This window comes from Halichondria panicea, chromosome 3 (genome assembly GCF_963675165.1).
Source record: "Halichondria panicea chromosome 3, odHalPani1.1, whole genome shotgun sequence".
In the NCBI taxonomy this organism is placed as follows: domain Eukaryota; kingdom Metazoa; phylum Porifera; class Demospongiae; order Suberitida; family Halichondriidae; genus Halichondria; species Halichondria panicea.
Genome location: NC_087379.1, coordinates 2,217,830 through 2,238,129, shown reverse-complemented (window position 1 = coordinate 2,238,129; position 20,300 = coordinate 2,217,830). Strand labels below are relative to the sequence as shown.

Sequence of the window (20,300 nt, the reverse complement as noted above, 5' to 3'; positions counted from 1 at the left end):
GATTGCTCAACGTCATATTAGCCCTGTAATTGTAACCGCACTTACACTTCAAGGGATTCAGTGCATTCCATAGTAGCTGAATCTCATAGTAGAGATGTCAGACCGGAAGTAGTGCGTGGGCGTATTTTCGTACAGTAATTCAATGGTAAAAAACAGGACCAGAAAGTGAGTGAACAAGAAGGGCTTTCCGCAAGCCCTGGAAGAGTCTAGCAAACAACAGCTGTTCCCAGGGGTAAAAAATAGCGTAGAATTTGATTTTTATAACAGTTTTTTATGATTTTAGCATTTGATGCTTGTTTTGTGTGTGATTTTTTCTCAAAGGTGATCATCATTTTGGCAACCAAACATGAAAATGAACAAAAACACAAGTGAGCATGTCTTTCATCTCTAACTCTCTCCAGATTATGCAAAAAGTTGCTACAATAAGCTTTTATTTCTTGCGGAATCACATATTGCATGGATACATGGGTGGAGCTGAGAATAGAAATGCAGTAAAATCAAGCCAAGTGTACCAATAGCTGTATTTATTTCTTAGAAGTTACTGAAAGTAATTATTGAAGCAATCTGAAAGCCTCTGTTGAAAAGAAACAAGAAAGATTGGAGAGAATTCCAGGGACAACAATGTAATCTACCAAAACTATTAAATTGCAAGAACTGATTCAATTTGCACACAAAAAAGACAAGAGTAATCTACTGTATTAATTAGAAGCTGTCAACAGAGTTGTATCATAGATTTATAGTTGTATGGCCTTAAATTTACATCACACTAAAAACGAATTATTTAGACCAAATGAAATTGACAGAAAAATTGCTTATAAAGATCAAGAAACAGATACAAGCGTAAGGTGGACATTGATGAGAGTTCTGAAACATGATACAATATACTGTACGAAAGAAAAGATAGCATGGTTACTTTAAATCCAAAAGAACTCTCTGAAGCAGGAGACATCATACTATTATAGGGACATCATAAAGATATACATTACAGAAACATTATAAACTTCATAATAGATATCAAATGGTTACAATGTTAACTCCTGAGTCCTGAGTGTCCATTTCATACTTTTTTAAAAGAGAATAGACCAAGCGGTTCAGCAGATATGCTAACTTTAAGATCATTTCCGGTGTTAACAACAAATTTCATAAGTCCCGCCCAAGTACATTAAAATGCGGTAAATTTTTGTACGAATTTTTCCCTGACTAGTGTTCTTCAAAACGCTGTATCTCTGCATTCGCTTGACCAAATCCAGTGCAGTAAAGTTTTTCTGGTTTGCCTAGAGTGTTCAAAAGAGATAGTAATACATAGGAGTTAGAAATAGCAAAAATGAAAATCGGTCTGACATCGCTACTCATAGCAAAATTTAACCACATTATCTATAACGATATTCATGTTTAGTAGTGTCATACGATCTATTACACTTCCGCTGAGACGAGTGACTGATAGGCAGTTTGCCAGTCGCTCGGGCGGCTATCGCCGCCAGTCTAGTTATGAACTAACATGCATCGTGTGCATGCACTTTGCATGGCACCACGTAGTTAGCTTCCAGATTGTATTATATGTCAACTGGATTCTCTTTATCTATGCTGGAATGAAGTCATGTTATTGTATGAACTAAAATTCATTGCATGCATGCGTGGTAGTTGTAGATGGGGGCACCCTAGCTGCATGCATGACTCAGTCAGATTCCAGTCTAGAAAGCTCATCAACCACATTCGATGACAATATGGACAAACTGGCCTGCCTGCATGACTCTGTATCCCTTTCCTTGCCATTCGTGAAATCTGGAACAGGAGCGTCTTTAGGTCGATCAATTAGTGTGGATCCGGCCTCACCACTCCTCCATGTCATTCTATTAGTCTAGATCCGGCTAGCAATTCTAGCTGGGACTCCCAGTTCTAGCTCGTTTTGTTTAGCGTGTCAGAGACTGGGAGAAGATGATTGGCACTCCTTGGCTCCTTTGGATGTACAGCTGTCCAGATCCCTAGAACATACCCTTCATTCTGACAAGTTATCAGTGCATAGGGTGCTTACTAGATTCTTGCCAGCCAGTACAGTTCAAGCTACACACAGCACCGCTCAACTATTCTCTACCCCATTATCTAGCTAAATCTGGTCCAACTAGACAGCAGACACAGCTAGTTAATTCAGTAAAGCCAGGGGTAGCCTAGCCTCGACCCCAGGCCGATCCGTCTCCAATTGAACGCTAGGTCGCCTACTATAGGCCTGGTATTGATTGTATTTGGGCGTGATCTGGGCGTGGTTTTTTAATACATAAAAACAAATTGACTTGTGGTACAACAAAAAATGAATCCTCCAACAGTGGTCTTCAACAACAGCCTCTGGGGCAGTATACAGCAGGAAATACTTCCCAGAAGACACTTCTTTGGCAGTGGCAATCAAATCTTTGTCGATTCCTTTATTGCTACTGAGGATGGCAGCAGAAACACCTCTATTGTTTAGACTCCTGATCTGGTCAATCATGAGTCTCATGATGAGAGATACAAGGGGAGAGACAATTAACAAGAACAACACTTTTGTCAACAGGAGGAGCCTTGGTCCTACCTAGCTTGTAGTCCATTAAAAAGGGTAGCAACTGATATAGCAGAGAGACTTGCCATACCCCGTTGGGAACCAGATAAACACGTCCCTTCCCTCAAACAGGAGCTTGAGAGCCTGGGCCTGTTCTGCCATGAGATCGAGAGTGAGGCCATCTTGCTTCAAACAAGACAACGCGTTGCATGCCATAGCTAGCTAGCTAGCTATAAATTGAGAACATGACACGGAGCTAAATTACTGTAACTTTTACGGGAGTAAAATGCCTCTACGTACACCTTTAGTATTACAGAAAAAAAGCAGGAAACAAAATGTAAAGAATCTCTGCTTTTGTTTCCTGTTCCTGCCACGCCCAGATACAATCAATACCAGGCCGTATTTTTCAACTTCGTTCTATTAAAAAAAAATCGGCCTGGGACCGAGGCTAACTTCAATCTAGCCTCGATTCCAGGCCGATTAAAATACGTATTTTAATCGGACTGACCAGGTCAGGAGTCTGAACACTAGAGGTGCTTCTGCTGCCATCCTCAGTAGTAATAAGGGAATCGACAGAAGTCTTGTTGCCACTAACAAAGATGTGTCGGATGGAAAGTACCGTCTGCTGTTCACTGCCCCAGAGGCTGTTGTTGAAGACTATCGTTGGAGGATGCTATTACTAGAGCCTCCACTCAATTCCTCTTTACCGGTAGTGGCAATAGCTATGGACGAAGCACACTGTGTTTACAAGTGGTAAGTTATTAATAACTCCCGTTGTGATTATTATGTATGTTCTGTAGGAGCTCTGACTTTCGTCCTGCCTATGCACACCTAGGTGAGCTTAGAGCATTTGCCCCTCCTGGTGCTCCAATGTTGGCTGCAAACTGGATAGTTTCTGACCTACCCTCTAGCTCCACAGCGATTGCAGATGATGTCGAGGCACTGGCATTATGTGGACCATCAATGTGAGCTAAAAAAATAATTTTATTTACAACAACACTATCACATTAAAAATTTCCTACTTTGTGCAGGAGTAAAAGTAAGCCTTTTTCCTCGAACCCCGATGGTACTCCTCTTTGCTGATGGACGCGAGCTCACAGTGAAAGAAGATGCATCGGAACCACTCGTGTCCTTAGTCCTTTTCTTAGGGGCTGATCTTACTGGACTACTAGGGAGCTGCTCTTTGGACACTTGTTTCTGGTAGCTATGTCTGGCCAGGAGCCTGAACGCCTCTATGGACTCTATCTTCTTGATACAAGAAAAACAGACAATCTTTGACAGGCCATCTGAATCACTAACAGGCAGATCCAATGCAAGACTGAGCCTCCCTGGAATATCTTCTTTGAGAGCCTTACTGCTGAACAAAATTAATGTTTATATCTTCTGTTTTGTATGGCATCAGTGCTGCAACATAACCTACAAAGAACAAACTTAGAAGCCATCATTAATTTTATTCAATTTTCATTTGACCACATGGACTTAATAATAATAACGAAGTCACGCCCAGATGCACGCCCAGATACAATCAATACCAGGCTAGGAGGCGACCTAGCGTTCAATTAGAGACAGATCGGCCTGGAATCGAGGCTAGATTGAAGTTAATATTGTGCACTGGGGCTCGGCACTAGCCTGGATTCGAGGCTAGCCGGCACTGCTGAATATTATTATATCTACTGTTAGTTGATACTGTACACAGCTCATCTGCGAGCTCAGTGGCGTAGGCAGAGGGGGGGCTGAGGGGCTAGAGCCCCCCCCCTTTTGTGCTTTATCAACACTTGAATTACCGTGATCTGTGTGCATGTATTCTGCATGCATAGTTACTAGAATGATGTCATTGAATGGAAATGTGGGCAGGGCCATCTAATGCCTGCTGACTGCTGAGGAAAAGTGATGACCTTTTATTTAGGTGTTACGCTCTGGCCCTGCTCAAATAATTTGAGCCCTGCCCTTCCCAAAATCCTGGCTACGCCACTGGAGCTCATCAGAGTTTTGAGCATTAAACCAAATCATTAGAGCTACTCTTGAGGTTGAGGTAAGCCCATGTAGATCTGCATGCATGGTCTAGTCTTTGTGTTGTCTCCCATTGTTTAAGTAGTTGCCCTAACATCAATCAATATGCAATGCATACTTATTGCTTGTAGATTGTTTATAATTATATCTACCCACTTTTAATATTCATTGAGTCTCACTGATTTTGATTTTTTCTGCAGACACTGAATATTTAATCTTGTAACGATCAGGTCTGCTCCTAGATCCTCATGTCGTATGAGATGTCCAGGAAGTCGAAGGGAGGTAGTGTATTCTCCACCAACTATGGCTCCACTGGCCAGGACGATCCTGATGTGTTTGACCCCCTGCATAATATAGACACCCTCAGGAGCAGCGACGAGTCGGATGCAGGAATGACATGTGACGAGTGCTGCAAGAAAGGTAATAATTTAATCATTCAGTATTTATCTTAATGCATAGAACAATAATTATTGCTGCATGCAAAAAAATAGAAAGTTCTTCCTCCCAAAAACTTCTCACTCCACCAGCCCTTAGTTTAGGTGTGTGTATCAGTATTTGGGATCTAACCACCGTGGTTAGTTAGCATGTTAATCAAAGCTGTAATGTGTTGTGTGTTGTGTATAATGTTTCCCTAACCCTTACCGGTACATGTATAAGGGCTTACCTCCAACTTTGTACACTATCGCTACCTCTAGTGTGTTTTCCTATCACTGAAACCCTTTAATAGTGTAGGTGCATGTAAGTGAAGCTGATATGTTGTGGTTTGTTGCATTAGCCTACTTCGTGGCCACATCCAGGGCTATTGCATTACACTATGATATTCCCAGAACTGAGGTAGACATCATCCCCTAGATCTGGAAGCAGCTAGGGGGGAGGTGATATTGATGTCACCCCGACCATAAAACCAAAGCTACACTGTACATTGCTGCAAGTAATTTTTTATTATAAAAGTGATGGCTGGATAGGTCAGCAGACTGGATTAGTCAACAAACACAACTTTAAAAAAAGAACAAGATGCCTGACAGAAATACTGCAAGTCAATAACTATCTACACTAAAAAAACAATGCACAAACAACCCAAAATCCACTGTTTCCTTGGCTTGATAGAGCTTCTAATAGATTTCTAAGGTTTAGCACAATAACATCGCAGAAGCTGCAGTACAACTCATCACGTTCTCTGATCTAGTACATAGCAACTAGCGTTGATATCATTGTACCCGCGGCTGTAAGTCGATATTCTTATGCTGTTATGTAGAACTAAGAAGCTGGATTAATATGCACACACATGCACACACATGCACACACACACACACACAGCACCGCACATCCTGTACAACCTGACACTTGGAGCATGTTTCGACTGTAACTTAGGGCAACAACATAAACAACTCTCCTCCTCCCAAGATGATGACATGGATGCCCGCAATATGAAGAAAACGCTACAATATCACTTCATGAACCCTTTCGAGAAATGGAATCATCCAACAAAGAAGCAGTTTCCGTGGAAACTAGTAGTCCAGCTGCTGAGCATTATTCTAGTGACAACACAAGTAAGTTCAGTTGCAAAAATAATGTTAGTGATCTACAAAACACACACACACGCAGCTGGTCCTGTTTGCGAACTCAAAGTTTACTGTAACGGATTTCATACATGGCAACAAGAAAACTTTCATACAGCTGTTTGTGATCAATGCCGCTGAGCCGGCATTTTCCAACCCTCTGCCCAGTCCAATAAGAGTCCTCTATACCAATGAGGAACTGTTCCAGCAGCTCAACCACACAGCCTTCCAGGTGGGGTCACTCGTAGCCAGCTTTAGATCGATGCAAATTTTGGATTGAGCTATACATAGGGGACCAACTATTTAATAGAGGCTACAGCAATTACAGATAGTAGTTAGCTAACTTTGTGAGTCTAAAAGTTAGGAGGGCCGTACGTACTTACATTTATGTCTCCAATCGTCTTATTGCATGTAAAACTTTGCCCCAGTAATGTACACGCAGCCCAAGTCCGAAAGATTTACTGTACGTATTCAAAATTGGCTTACTTAATATCTGTTTTTAGTATTTCAACCTGGAGGAAGTGGCTGTGGGTCCGTATGGATACCAATGGGACCTATCCGAGGGCACTAACCAATCGAAAATGCCACATCTACACCTCAGGATTCGTAGACACGAGTCTGGAGCGATTGATCCCACCTCCCTGTTGTACAGGGTCTCCCCTAACATCATCACAGGTGGCCAATAGCCAGCAATAACTGTACGATTTATAACTTCTATGTATGCATAATTATAGATGTACATGTGCATTAATTGAAATTATTATTCGATCAGTTGCTCAATTATTATTCGATCAGGAACTACGAAAGTACACTCTTTCCCTGCACACAGATAGGTATGATATTCTCAACACCTCTGACCCTATCGACGATGCTGTGAGCTGGAAGCAATTACAAGCAGATCTTCCAGGGTAAGTCAACTACTCACCTGCATGTGCACTGTTGGTGTGCATTATTGCGACGCTTGAGAATAATTATTGTAACTATAATTATTTAGTGATGGCCTTGGGCAGACCCAACAGTGGCTCCGATCAAGAGGTGGCCTGCCTAACACAGCTTGATTCATATGTACATTGTACAGGCTAGATGTGGGGCCTATTAATAATTTATTAAAATAGAGAGGGTGGGTGGCCACAATAATTATGCTAGAGTAACTTGTTCTGATGTACTTTCTATAATTATGTCTGCTTCCACATGCTCAGTGTTGCTGACATCCACATGGACCTGACCATCACCTCTGCCTATCAACTTGAGCATGAGAAAGTGGCAAAGTGCTTCCAGTTCAATATCTCAGTACGTGTGCCTACTTGTGTATGCTCGCTAATTCCTCACAAAGGAAGTATACGTATATAGCATGCATGTGAATCAAAAAGCTATGCATTCAACAAGGAAGTCTATAACAAGAGTAATGTATCACCCTTTTGTTCAGTGTTTTCATTGTAAGGGGCCGTCTGAAGCGTGTGTGTTGTCTTCCTTTGAGTTCTGTAGCATTTTGCAATAACATTTGAGGTGCAGAAAATTAACACTTTCGAGACGTGAAATACTGATTCACTGAAAAATTCCCCCCTAAACTATCCAAGGCATCAATACATTTAATGCACGTACCTACCAAACCTCGTAAGTAATCAGGGTTTCATCTAGGATTTTAAGTTTGAGGGGCGAAACCGTGCGCTAGCGCAAAAATTTGGAGGTCACACCAACCAATTTCTGGTTACCACACCCCCTATATTGTTTGTTGTTGGTGCCTATTAGCAATGTACTCCTAGCAATGTGCATTGACAGGCAACTCCATGTAACGTGGTATCTGGTTTGTAATTGTGCACCGTATACAACACTAGAAGCCACATGTATCAAAAGCAATGAATAGATTTGTGGTAAGACTAGATGATGGATGATGACCAATCATCCTCTAGCAAAAGACGTGTCTATAGATAATGCTGGGTCTAGTGCTCAAACTCTCTCTTCCTCCTATTTTCCCCTTTCTTTGGGGGGGGGGAAGCTTCCCCCTCGCCCCCCCCCCCCCCCCCCCAATAGATGAAACCCTGGTAATGCACTAACTATTTCCCCTTCCCTCCCCAGTTTCATATTGTCAACAGTCATGACAAGGGCATCATGCCAGTGGACATGAATGTGGTCACTAAAACAAGAGCCTGTGATAGCTCAAAGAAGATCATCACGAATATGGGTAATGGAGACAACGATTATAAGCTATCATTATGTTCTATTGCTGTGTGCATTATATACTCTAGCCTTTTTATGATTATTTGAAGCAACACACTTTCATATAAAAAGTTAAACTACTAATATCCACCATTGACTTTGCTTCCTTCTATACAGATGCGTTTGTGTTCACTGATGTTGGCTCAACAACTGTGGATGCTATTGTCATGTTTATTTCCCTGATCTCCATTATCCAGTGTCTTGGTTCACTCACTTACTCTGTGTGGCTCTTCAAAACTATTCGTTCTTTCTTTGTTCAACGGTTCACTTGGAAACTGAAAGTGAAACATTTCTGGCCGCTGATTGACGGCTGGTTGGTAATGATCACCATCAGTAATGTGATGGTCATTGTCGGCTCTGTCATGAAACTAATCATTTGTTATCAGGTGGGTTATTAATTGCTAGCTTTTAAAAACATGTAATTGTCTTCATATTTTCCATACTCTTTTATGGTTTGGCTCTCTTTCTTGTACATAGGCTCATTAGAGATGTAATTTTGCCCAACCATTGAAGTGTCTACTTAGCGGTTAGCGGGTTATTGGGGCGAGCCCTGAGGCTCGTCCCATAGTAGCGAGTAGTACAGAGACTTACGGTTGTCTCTGTACTATGTCTGTTTGTTTGTCGTGTCGGTTCAGGCTTTTTAGTGCGACGATCGCTGCATTTTTGACGCTTAAGGATCACTACTAGTATGGAGTACGAAAATCGTTTGCAGTCTTTTGTCTTAGCTAAGATAGCTACTATTCTCTGTAGGTTTCTGTGTATCTCTCCATGTACGCACATTTCTTCTGTAAAACATTATGACGAGTGTCCAACCTCCTCTGTCTAGCCCCAGAACATACCAGGAGTTCAAAACTCCATGCAAGCTTCTTTGCTGACTTTGCTGTGATCATAGTCCACAGTGCATGTTTGAGAGTTTTGAAATAAGTTTCATGCACTACTAAAACTCAAAAGTTTCAGCACATGCCTCTAGTTTTATTGCTTCTGTTACTCGCTGCTTAGCCAGCTTCTATGCTCATGCATACATACCATACATGCATTTATTGCATAAAACTCCTCTGGCCGAAGGTTAGCACTTCATGATCAGTGCTAGTGTCTCGTGTAGTTGGCAATAACCCTCAGCCCTGTACACACACACACACACACACACACACACACACACACACACACACACACACACACACAGAACCCTGACTCCACAGCCCTGGTGGATGCCACAAGTATCATCTTGGGACTGGCTGTGTTTGGCCAGTGGTGTGGACTCTTGAGGTTCCTCAGCTACTTTGAAACATACAACGTGCTGCTCATCACACTCAAAGTGGCGATGCCTAGTGTGCTCCGTTTTGGAGTGTGTGTTGGAATCCTCTACATCTCATTTTTACTGCTCGGCTGGCTCGTACTCGGACCCTACCATCCTAAGGTAGTTATATATGGTTTTGTCTTTGTGAGAACGCATCCCTATATTCTGTATATTCCCTTGTGCTATAGAATGTTAGTTGGCCAATCTCCTTTTTTTGTATGATAATTATGTGACAGTCTCTTTCTTTCCCCTCTCTTTATAGTTCCGCGATACCACTGTCACGTCTGAGTGCCTCTTTGGTCTAATCAACGGAGACGATGTGTTTAATACTTACGCTGAAATGTCACATACGCCTACAGCTATATGGATTTTCTCCAAGATATACATCTACGTCTTTGTGTCACTGTTCATCTACATTGTACTGTCCGTGTTCATCGCTCTCATCTCAGACACGTATGAGACACTAAATGTGAGTGTTATGCATGAATTAACCATTAATTGTGCGTTCAGCTAATGCAAGGTTTTGTCCCATTTCATGTAATAGGCTTAGCTACATTTGGCCTGACAGGTACATTTGTTTATGACTGACTGATTGCTCAATCATCACGCATTGTCCAAGAATGTTTTGATCATGCCTCTCCACGTCCTACCTGCCTCACTATAGGACCAATGGCGATTTAGAACCAGAGGATTGCTCAGGGACTTTGCCACTGACCAGTTGGGGCGTGGTCGAACGAGACTGGACTCCCACGCCAGTCACCCCTCTATAGCCCAGGACGATGCTGCTGACTATGCTTTCCTCAGAGGTATAAATGTTTGTTATAGCTTGAAATGTTGTACTAGTGTACAATGCAATCACACAGCAACTGGATTGAGTACCGTAAGACCTTGATTTAAGGCGACCCTCCAAATATGCAACACCCAGGAGCTTCAGCAATTTTCTGACCTCTAAAAGTAGCGACAGCTGCGTTGATAATTATTTTTTAATGTCGTGTTCTAAATAGAGGTAAATGTAGCCACTCTCTAGCCTTGATTGTAGCCTACTGGAAAATCAGTGTTTTTAAGCAGCCTGGAATCGAGGCAAGTAGAATCTGTAAAGTTACCTCCAATTAGACGCAATATGCGACACCAGGACTTCAATAATTGTTTAACCTCCAAAGATGCGACCTCTGGCTTCATAATTATTAAAAAGTGTCAATTTAAATCGAGATCTTACGGTAATTAACTGATCCCCCCCCACACCACACCACACTGTCATCTAATTCACTCTGAAAATTCTGTGTGTGTGTATAGATAGCAAGCATCTTCACACCTGTGTGTAACTAAGCCATAATTCCACCTGACACAATTGCTACCGAATAGTATGCTCATGACATAGAGCTGGGACTCATGCAGTTGTATGAGCTCTTCTTCCCTCTAGGTGCTGCTACTGGTTCTGAGCCAGTGACCCAGCCCCCTGGCAGTGTTCAGGGCAGTGAGCCTCCAGAGCAACCCACCCCCTCAACTGATACTAGTGAGTTGTGTATTCATGCTTACGTTGTAGCTATGGTCACATCACTGTTTTCTATCACTACAGAATAGAACAACTGTCATAAACTTTAAGGAACTTTTTCATTACAGTTATTTAAATGTCAAAATTGTAACACAGGTTGCATACTATTGTCAGTTTCATTGTGTACCTGATGTCTGTAAAAGTATAGTATGTGTCAACATAATTATATAGAAGAGAGAACTAATATAATGAAAGCACCGCGGGTGCTGATGCCTCGGTGGAGGTGCCAAAGCTATAAGCTACTATACACACCTGATATCATGTCATTGTGATGACATTTTTGTTTTACTGCATGCAAACTCTAAGAATGGTAATGATCGACCATGATTGTTGTTAAACACGATCATCGGATCGATGACAAAAGTTCAAGTCTACTGCATCAGCAGCTCTCTTCTCACTCTTGCAGACCAATTCAATAGCTAGCATTTAGACTTGCACAGGCTATATATACCTTACTTGCGCATGCGCACCAAAGCATAATTGAAAAGTTTCCAGGGCGGCTAGGTCCGAGGCAAAAAACGCTTTCTGTGGGTGTGGCACTAGGGGTTTCCCGCTGTCATGTGGTCTCTTACTAGCTGTGATAACGACCCCAAGGTAAAATTAAAAGCAGAGCTATACTATGCATGCTAGCTAGCTAGCTCAGTGCAGTGTGAGTGTGTACGCATACTTAAGCCAGCGCTTGTTTGCAGTCCTTGCTGAATCTTTGAGAACACTAAAAACTGGCAGTTACTATTGAAGAAGAGCATTGTGAGTCTAGTCGAGTCTTGTGAGGTCTACCTTGTTAGCTAAAAATAAACAGCTTAATTTAGGTATATTTTAATACAGAGCTAGCTACCAAGCCTTATGTCTTGCAAATTACCCTTCTCTGATCTCCTCACAGGTAGTCCATTAATCAATATGGCACGAGTAAGCAGATTACGAGCAGCTTCTAGACATTATGGTGCCACCCGTCGTGTCGATGATCTTGATGCCCTTGAGGCCTCCGTCCTCTCCATGGACACAATCAAGAGTGAGGAGCAGAGCGCAGAGTTCTCCTGTGGTGAATGCTGTCAAGCAAGTACGTGTGTGTGTGTGTGTGTGGTGGGGGGGGGGTAGTGCAAGTGTTGGATAGTGTCGTTAGGTATGGCTCATATGCACTAGAGAAAAGTCAGGCCGGGAACGATAATAATTATTATTAAGTGTTGGACTTAGTATAGTGGGAGTATTGAACCCAACTTTGAATCTACATGTAATAGTATTTATAGACGGGTCTTTTATTAACATAGTGAAGTATGCTATTTGGCTACTGAGCCCTCAGAAGAAATTTTCACAGTTGTATTATTCACGTTTCAATGACAGGAAGCCACACCCACTAAGAGCTTTTCATGTGAAATACCAGCGTGTGAGTTTCTCCCAGTTTTAATTTTCGTATCGCTGCTCTGCCCTCGAAAAACATGAAATTTTGCAACTCATGAACATTTCCCGCTATAATTATGTTATAAGATCATGGAATCGTCTCAGGTCTTGGTAACCACAATTTGCTTTCTATATCCTCATGTTTATATCTCTACACACACACACACACACACACACACACACACACACACACACACACACACACACACAGTATCGGAGAATATGTTCAACTTTACCCTGGGGGCATGTCTCAACTGCTGTGTTGGTTCTAAGGGCGAGGATGAGCCGCCTTCCCCGTCTCTAGAAGACCTTGACATAAAAGACATTAAAACAAAGCTGAAATTCTATTTTCTGAATCCGTTTGAGAAATGGAAGTTTCGAGACAAAAGACGATTTCCATGGAAACTGATTATGCAAGTGGCTAGTATTATCCTCGTCACATGGCAGGTATTGTCTTACTGTTATTGTTCCTAATAAGGATTTTGCATTGAAGGTATCGAAAGCATAATTATGACAACAATTAAGCATCGATGTACATGCACTCGACTTTGTTCAATAAATAATCCCCCCTACACAAAATCACACCCACACACACGCATACACACACACAACACACACCACACACACACACATACAGGTGGCACTCTTTGCTCACTCCAAGTTTGCCCTGAATGACTTCCTTGAAGGGAATAAACGGACGTTCACCCAACTGTTTGTGGTCCACCCGGCACCCCCATTGTTCTCCAACCCAGTACCCGACCCCATCAGTGTGATATACACCAACGATGCCCTCTTTCAACAGCTCAACTTCACAGCCAACCAGGTGCGTGTGCGTGTGCGTGCAGTGTGTGTATGCAGTGTGCGTGTGCATGTAGTGCGTCATGTGAGTGGTGACGTGTGGTATGTGTGGTCTTACGTAGGCCACAGATAATCTAGCAGCCACCATTACTGTACCACAAGTCACAATCTTGTGTACACACTATTGTTATAGTGCACCTGTTACTTGTAGTACTAAGCCTCACAGTTACCATGTAGCATCTTACTTTGATCTACAGTCTACATTGTATGATAGCAGCTGTTGAAGAGGTTTTGGCTAATTTGTGGCTGTTTTGTGTGTACTGTAGTCATTGTAATAATGCCCTTGCAGTACTTTTATCTGGAGAAAATAGCGGCTGGTCCCTATGGATACGAATGGAGCATATCAGAGGGCAATGAATCCATCATTCCACACCTCCACCTCAAGATTCGTATGCACGAGTATGGTAATATCGACCCCACCACTAGGACCTACGATGTTTCCTCCAAGATCACTACAGGTGAGCATTGTCCTTCTCAGTTGTACTATCAATACACAATGTACTAGATAGCATTACACTTTTTAGCCAGTATGGTGAGCTTTAGAACGACTTTCGTGCCCTGTCTGTATTTGTGTGTACTGATTGCAACAGCAGATAGACTTTCCCAACAACAGGTGTATACTACTAACAACAGTCCTTGTATGGTAGTTTATACAGTACATGTACACATTGCTGTGTACTGACTGTACATGCATGTACTCTTTGTATGCGTACTGGCTGCGTGTGCTCTTTGTATGTGTACTGGCTGCGTGTACTCTTTGTATGTGTACTGGCTGCGTGTACTCTTTGTATGTGTACTGGCTGCGTGTGCTCTTTGTATGTGTACTGGCTGCGTGTGCTCTTTGTATGTGTACTGGCTGCGTGTACTCTTTGTATGTGTACTGGCTGCGTGTACTCTTTGTATGTGCACTGGCTGCGTGTCCTCTTTGTATGTGCACTGGCTGCGTGTACTCTGTACTGATTGCATGTTGTGTGTTCTCATAGAGACGCACCTTATAACGAACAAGACTGACCCCATCAACAGTGCTCTGGACTGGCAGAGGTTACAGAAAAACCTGACAAAGTAAGTGCACAATAGCAATATCACTGACAGTGTTGTACGTGTAGTAGTGTTACAATGTACATGTGTAAATGGACATTTTGATCATGCTTACACAGCACTGTTTGTTTTTCTTATGCAGGATTTTAGATTTCAACCTCAACTTCACTGTCAGCTCTGTGTACCTCACTGGAGCCAAGGTACCCAAGTGCTTTCAATTCAACATAGCGGTAAGTCAGTAAAAGTGTAAAAGCCATTTGCAAATATGCCAGTAGCAAATTTGCAGAGCATTACCCTCCCTCTCCCTCCCACACACACACACACCCCCAGCTCACCATTGAGAACAACCTTGAAGATGGCAACTTGCCTGTGAACATGGCGGTGGAAACTAAAATGAGTGCTTGTAACGATTCTGATATGAACCCCGTAGATGTCGGTAAGCGGATTAATAAGTGTCAAATAATTATTATTACCGATGTCTGTTTTATCTTGCTGTATGCTACAGTGTGCATGTACTGCTACATAAATAATAACCCCCCCCCCCCACACACACACACACACACACACACAGACTCAGGCGTTCTCGGTAATAAAGAGACGACTATAGTAGACAGTCTGGTCATTGTAGTCTCCATCTTGTCCATCATCCTCTGTGGTCGCTCCATCGCAAGCTCTTTTGTACTCACCAACGTACGTAAGCACGCTTCATCATGTATGTACGTTTGATGTGTACAATGGTAGGCTCACCGGTTCTTCCGGGGAACAGGTGTCAGAGAAGGAACTTCTGATGAGAGTAGTGAAGCAATTAGTTGAACCCTTTCATACAATGATACATGAATTATGTTGTCTACATGGACAATATGGACAACAATTAGCTTTGTTGTAGCTTATAATTATTGACTGTACCTGTACAGGGTGTCATACAGGGGGAAAGGGGGGATATCCCCCTCCTAAAATGATACTAGTTGTATGACTGAGTGTCTCCATAGAGCTGGCAATGTTACATAACGGGGTATTTAAATAACAGTTGACCTTTTTTTTAGTAAAATTTCGTCAAAGGCATGCCTTATTTCCTCCCTACTTCAAAATCCTGTATGACACCCTGCTGTATTTTCTGAGTTTGTAGTTAGGTTAGGACCGTAGCTTTTATTAACTGCATTTGTTTACTTTTCTGTAGAAAGTTCGACGTTTCTTTATTGTCAAGTTTGACTGGAAATTGAAGTTGAAGCACTTTTTTCCTCTCTTCAATATGTGGTTTGTGGGCATCATTGTGAGCAATGGATTGGTCGTTGTGGGCTCCATCATGAAACTCACCATTGCTTATACTGTGAGTGTACATGCACTCACTCACACTCAAACACAGCACTTTTTGTATATAGTTCACAGTGTATTTGTATGTGGACACATCACATAATTATGGATAAGGGCTGCTTTTTATGCCTTGAGGCATACATGTACATTGTAGCTGCATGTGGAATACAGTAAGCTGATTGCGTGCGTGTATCAACGGTTGCAATGCGACAAAAACTAGCAGCTTCTATACATAATTATAGGCGTCTAGCCAAGTTCTTTTCGACATGTATTTGCAAACTAAAGCTTCTTTCTCAAGTTTTGGCTACAGTGAAGGCTGTTGCAGTCTCCTCAGAATCGTTTGTAGCATCATTTGTAGCCTTGCACTCAAAGGTTAGCTATTTGTTAGCCAAAAGAGTCAGAAAAAAGCTACTGCCAAAAGCAGCAGCCATTGTGAATTCTACAAGTTAGATCTATGCTTCTGTCCTCGAAGATCATCTACTATAGCCATCATCAGCCATCTGTTTTTCATTTAGCTCTGCCATAACATTCTTGACCGAGGCTCGAGGCTCGAGGCATTAAGCACCTGGGGTGTGTGTTGGATTTTCCTTTATAGAATTGAATGCTTTTGTGGCTGTATTGTATTTCTAGAATATTTTGCAGGTGAAAAACGTTTGCGAATGAGCCAAATCAGCAGAAAATTTGACCCTTTGCGATGTAATTATTCCGTTCTGGCAAGGATCGTGTGTCATTACCAGTACTACTTTAGGTTTTACGATTTTATTATTGCAAAGTGATCAAAGTTTGCATATGTTTGATGCTCGCAAAACATTCTAGTAATACGGTGTGTGTATACACAAGTTATTACCCCCCCCCCCCTCCATATACACAGAACCCCGACTCCATAGTCCTAGTGGATATTACGAGCATCATGATAGGATTGGCTGCGTTTGGCCAGTGGTGTGGACTGTTGAGATTCCTCAGCTATTTCGACAAGTACAACATGCTGCTCATCACTCTCCGACTGGCAATGCCTAGTGTGGTACGGTTTGGAGTGTGTGCTGGTATCCTCTACATCTCATTCTTACTGCTCGGCTGGCTCGTACTCGGACCCTACCATCCTAAGGTAGTTAAGTACACTCACTTGTATATTTTATTGATTTTTCCTAAATATGCCTCTTTTGATAGTCAATTGAATGCTCATACTCTAATTAGGGTTACACATTTTTCATTTACAATTTTGAGAGTTGCCCTAATAATGTATTGTGGCAAGCTGTCGATTTTCTGATTAGAGTTTTGCTTACATGCATCTTTAGTATTTTCTCCCCTCAATACGACACGTGTACCTTTCCCTCCAGTTCAAAGATCCTTCAACCACTTCGGAGTGTCTGTTTTCCCTACTCAATGGAGACGACATGTTTGCCACGTACAACGAGATGTCTCAAGCCTCCATGGCTGCCTGGGTGTTCTCCAAAATCTACCTCTACACATTCATCTCTCTATTCATCTATGTTGTACTGTCCGTCTTCATCTCTCTCATATCAGACACTTATGAGACACTTCACGTGAGTCCGTGTGTGTGTGGTGTGTGGGTGTGGGCAGTGAGGATTACCGTATATCTTCTAATTTATCGGACAGCAAAAAATAATTATTTTGGAAATTGTCCGGGTATAATTGGAACAGATTTTTATAGAGCATGCGCATGCAAAGTGTCCGGAATAATTAGAATAAGCATGCAGCTGCATGCGAGCTAGCTAAGTTTAATAGAACAGTGTGCAGTCGCTAAAACTAGCTACTCAAAGCTATCTAACTGCAGCACTCTAAGTCTTACTTGCCGTCTGTGAATGTAACTCAACTTTTCAAAGTATTGTCCGGATATTGTAATATTAAAGCACTGGAGTGTCCGTTGTATTAGAACAACGAAAATTGCCCAAAAGAGTGTCCAATAAATTAGAAGATATACGGTATATAACAACCTGTCATCTAGTACAGATCTAGAAGGTGAACAACAATAATTATAAGCGACTGAAACACTTGGATGAGCAAACTTTTTGAGATACATGTACTGACTGAGCATATAAAGTCAATGACTGATCACTTTGCAGCATTGTATGACAAAATTTAATCCTCTCTGCCGTTATATAGGATAGCTGTTACTCAGTCTGCTTGTCTGCACGGTACCAACTCAAGTGTTGACAGCTGCTTGTCTGCACGGTACCTACTCAAGTGTTGACAGCAGCCATTTGCATTTGCATTTATAGCTAGAGTATATAAGAGACGGCTCACCATGTCAACGAGAAACAGTTCCCGTGATGAGAGTGTGTTGTTAGACAGTCGCTTAATAAGAGTAGAGCCAGAATCACAGAGCAAGGGGAAAACCCTCCCTCCCTGTGTGTGTGTGTGAATGCTAATTTCTCACAAAGTGTGCCTGTGGGGGGAGTAATAGCAATCTTAAAAAATTTGCATCAACAGTAAGCGATTTCGTACCTACTAAGATCCCCAGTTTTCAGCCTCTTACTGTTGGGCTGGTTGTTAGTGGATCCATTGAACATGTCAGTTTGTCAGTGTACGCATATAATGTACATATTCAGTGCTTAGCCTCTTATTATAACCACTTCTGACGCATGTAGCAATTAGTGTTTTGAGTGTGTATGTGTATGCATTCATTGTACTGTACATGCCTAAGCTTTCACTACAAGCATCTACACGTATGTAATTATGCCATTCCTTTATATTGTTGTGAATCCCCTCACACACACACACACACATACTTTTTTTGTTTCAACCCCTCCAACACACACACACACACTGCAGGACCACTGGAGAAACAGACAGCGTGGTCTACTGAAGGACTTTGCCACTGACCAGCTCATGAGGGGCAAGTTCAAGTCTGGTGACCATCACGCTCACCACCACTCCATTATGGAGGACGACGCTGAAGACTACGACTACATGAGAGGTGAGTAGAGGGACCTGGTGTTAATGTGCATCTTAGCCGGGATGTACTCACACTAGTTGGTGTTGACCACCACTCTGTACACAACTACATTGTAATAACCGTGCAGCCTCTTAGGCCACGCAACTACATTGTAATAACCATGCAGCCTCTTAGGCCACGCAACTACATTGTAATAACCATGCAGCCTCTTAGGCCACGCAACTACATTGTAATAACCATGCAGCCTCTTAGGCCTAATTACTACAAATTGTGTTGAATAGCCACCACTTCGAGAACATTCTGGGCACATCATCACTGTGTTAGTGCGCATGGAGTTTGATTACTTTTGTCTAAATTACTAGGTAAAGTTTGCACAGCCCTCTAGAATTATTATCGTGTACAGGGTTACTACAGGTATATTCATAGCCTCATTCTCAGGCCAATTTTCTTAAAGAAAAATCGGCTTGGTGGCGAGGCTACTATAGCAACTGTGTGCATGTTTCAACATGAACCTTTCTACTTTCTTTCCTGCAGGTCTTACTGCAGAGCTCATGGAGGCTAATTCGGAGCACCAGCCATTAGTGAACGGTGAACCGGGTATCCACACCACACAGCCCTCCCCCCTCCTCCCTGATGCAGCTGGTCACCAACAAGCATTCCCAGGCTCTAAAGTGGACTCTAGCATTCAAATGTGAGGCTTGATCACTAGCACATTAAACTAATGATGCGTATAATGTACGTTACATTTTATGGCACCCGCTCTGCTTCCCTCACACAAAATGTTCTGATATGCCTTATTCTGCTATTAACCAAGTTGTGTGTAAAGTAGTGTCACTCATTGTTGTGTCAGTTCAAGCATTGTTGATGAACATTGTATCTTTCCATTTTCAGTTTCAATTTAATATTCCCCGTCTAGTTTATTGTGTTATGGTTTACTTTGTCTCAATGCACCTTTCTTCTCCCTGCAGTACCTAATGGCAGGTGTGTGGAGGTAACCTTGCTGTTAGAACTTCTAGAACTTGTCTCTCATATTGAGAACTCATTGTGTGTGCGCGTGTCGACTGGTACCAACATTACATCGTGTACGTTGTTTCGTTGTTTCATGTTACTATAATTATAGTTGCTTGAAATTTTGTTTTATTTATATTTTGTGTGACATAAAGTTGACCAGAAGAGTCGTTGATTTTGTAATTATGATGCTGTGTGATACAAAATAATACCTCTCAACAAAAACAGTGCTTATACACGATTTAGAAACTACAAAAGTGTATTAACCTGCAGCTGTTAGGAAATTATAGGCAAGGTCATTTTGATTCATTTGTGGTAAAATTAATTATTTGTACGGCCAGTATCAACCACAAATATTTTGCTCCACGAAAATTACCAGTACATGTATATATAATAGTTAGACACTGTTTAGGAAGTTTCCACATGATTTAGAAGCCCAAAGGGCTAGTTGTAGTATCCCGAACGCAGTGAGGGTTCTATTAGCCCTGAGGACTTCTAAATCATGTGGAAACTTCCTAAACAGTGTCTAAGCATTTTAGATCATAAGCAACCATGAGTATTTAGCCAATCAGATTTGAATGTTCTTATCTCTACATGATTTTCTAAGT

At 42.0% G+C, this 20,300-nt stretch overlaps 2 protein-coding genes and 2 long non-coding RNA genes across 4 annotated transcripts; 3 read left to right on the top strand and 1 right to left on the bottom strand.

Moving 5' to 3' along the window:
- Positions 1-796: 796 nt before the first annotated feature.
- Positions 797-2,976, bottom strand: LOC135334375 (uncharacterized). The gene is made up of 2 exons (XR_010394262.1): positions 2,033-2,976; positions 797-1,982 (listed from the first exon to the last, which is right to left on the bottom strand). It is a non-coding gene; the product is annotated as an uncharacterized LOC135334375 (long non-coding RNA).
- Positions 2,977-3,014: 38 nt separating this feature from the next.
- LOC135334374 (uncharacterized) lies at positions 3,015-4,029 on the top strand. Its single transcript, XR_010394261.1, has 3 exons — positions 3,015-3,283; positions 3,331-3,495; positions 3,562-4,029. It is a non-coding gene; the product is annotated as an uncharacterized LOC135334374 (long non-coding RNA).
- A 163-nt stretch (positions 4,030-4,192) lies between these two features.
- Positions 4,193-11,328, top strand: LOC135334370 (mucolipin-3-like). The gene is made up of 15 exons (XM_064529523.1): positions 4,193-4,242; positions 4,512-4,562; positions 4,741-4,960; positions 5,858-6,090; positions 6,146-6,331; positions 6,603-6,774; positions 6,929-7,007; positions 7,299-7,389; positions 8,176-8,281; positions 8,434-8,702; positions 9,500-9,733; positions 9,876-10,082; positions 10,278-10,419; positions 11,034-11,126; positions 11,190-11,328. The coding sequence occupies exons 3-15, from the start codon at positions 4,789-4,791 to the stop codon at positions 11,192-11,194; spliced, it is 1,989 nt and encodes a 662-aa protein (XP_064385593.1). The 5' UTR covers positions 4,193-4,242; positions 4,512-4,562; positions 4,741-4,788; the 3' UTR covers positions 11,195-11,328.
- Positions 11,329-11,726: 398 nt separating this feature from the next.
- LOC135334310 (mucolipin-3-like) lies at positions 11,727-19,875 on the top strand. Its single transcript, XM_064529445.1, has 15 exons — positions 11,727-11,912; positions 12,046-12,222; positions 12,772-13,007; positions 13,198-13,383; positions 13,708-13,876; positions 14,402-14,480; positions 14,599-14,686; positions 14,787-14,892; positions 15,028-15,146; positions 15,634-15,783; positions 16,639-16,872; positions 17,105-17,311; positions 18,561-18,705; positions 19,219-19,375; positions 19,653-19,875. Exons 2-15 carry the CDS (start codon positions 12,063-12,065, stop codon positions 19,657-19,659), a joined length of 2,043 nt encoding a protein of 680 aa, XP_064385515.1. The 5' UTR covers positions 11,727-11,912; positions 12,046-12,062; the 3' UTR covers positions 19,660-19,875.
- The last annotated feature ends 425 nt before the right edge of the window (positions 19,876-20,300 follow it).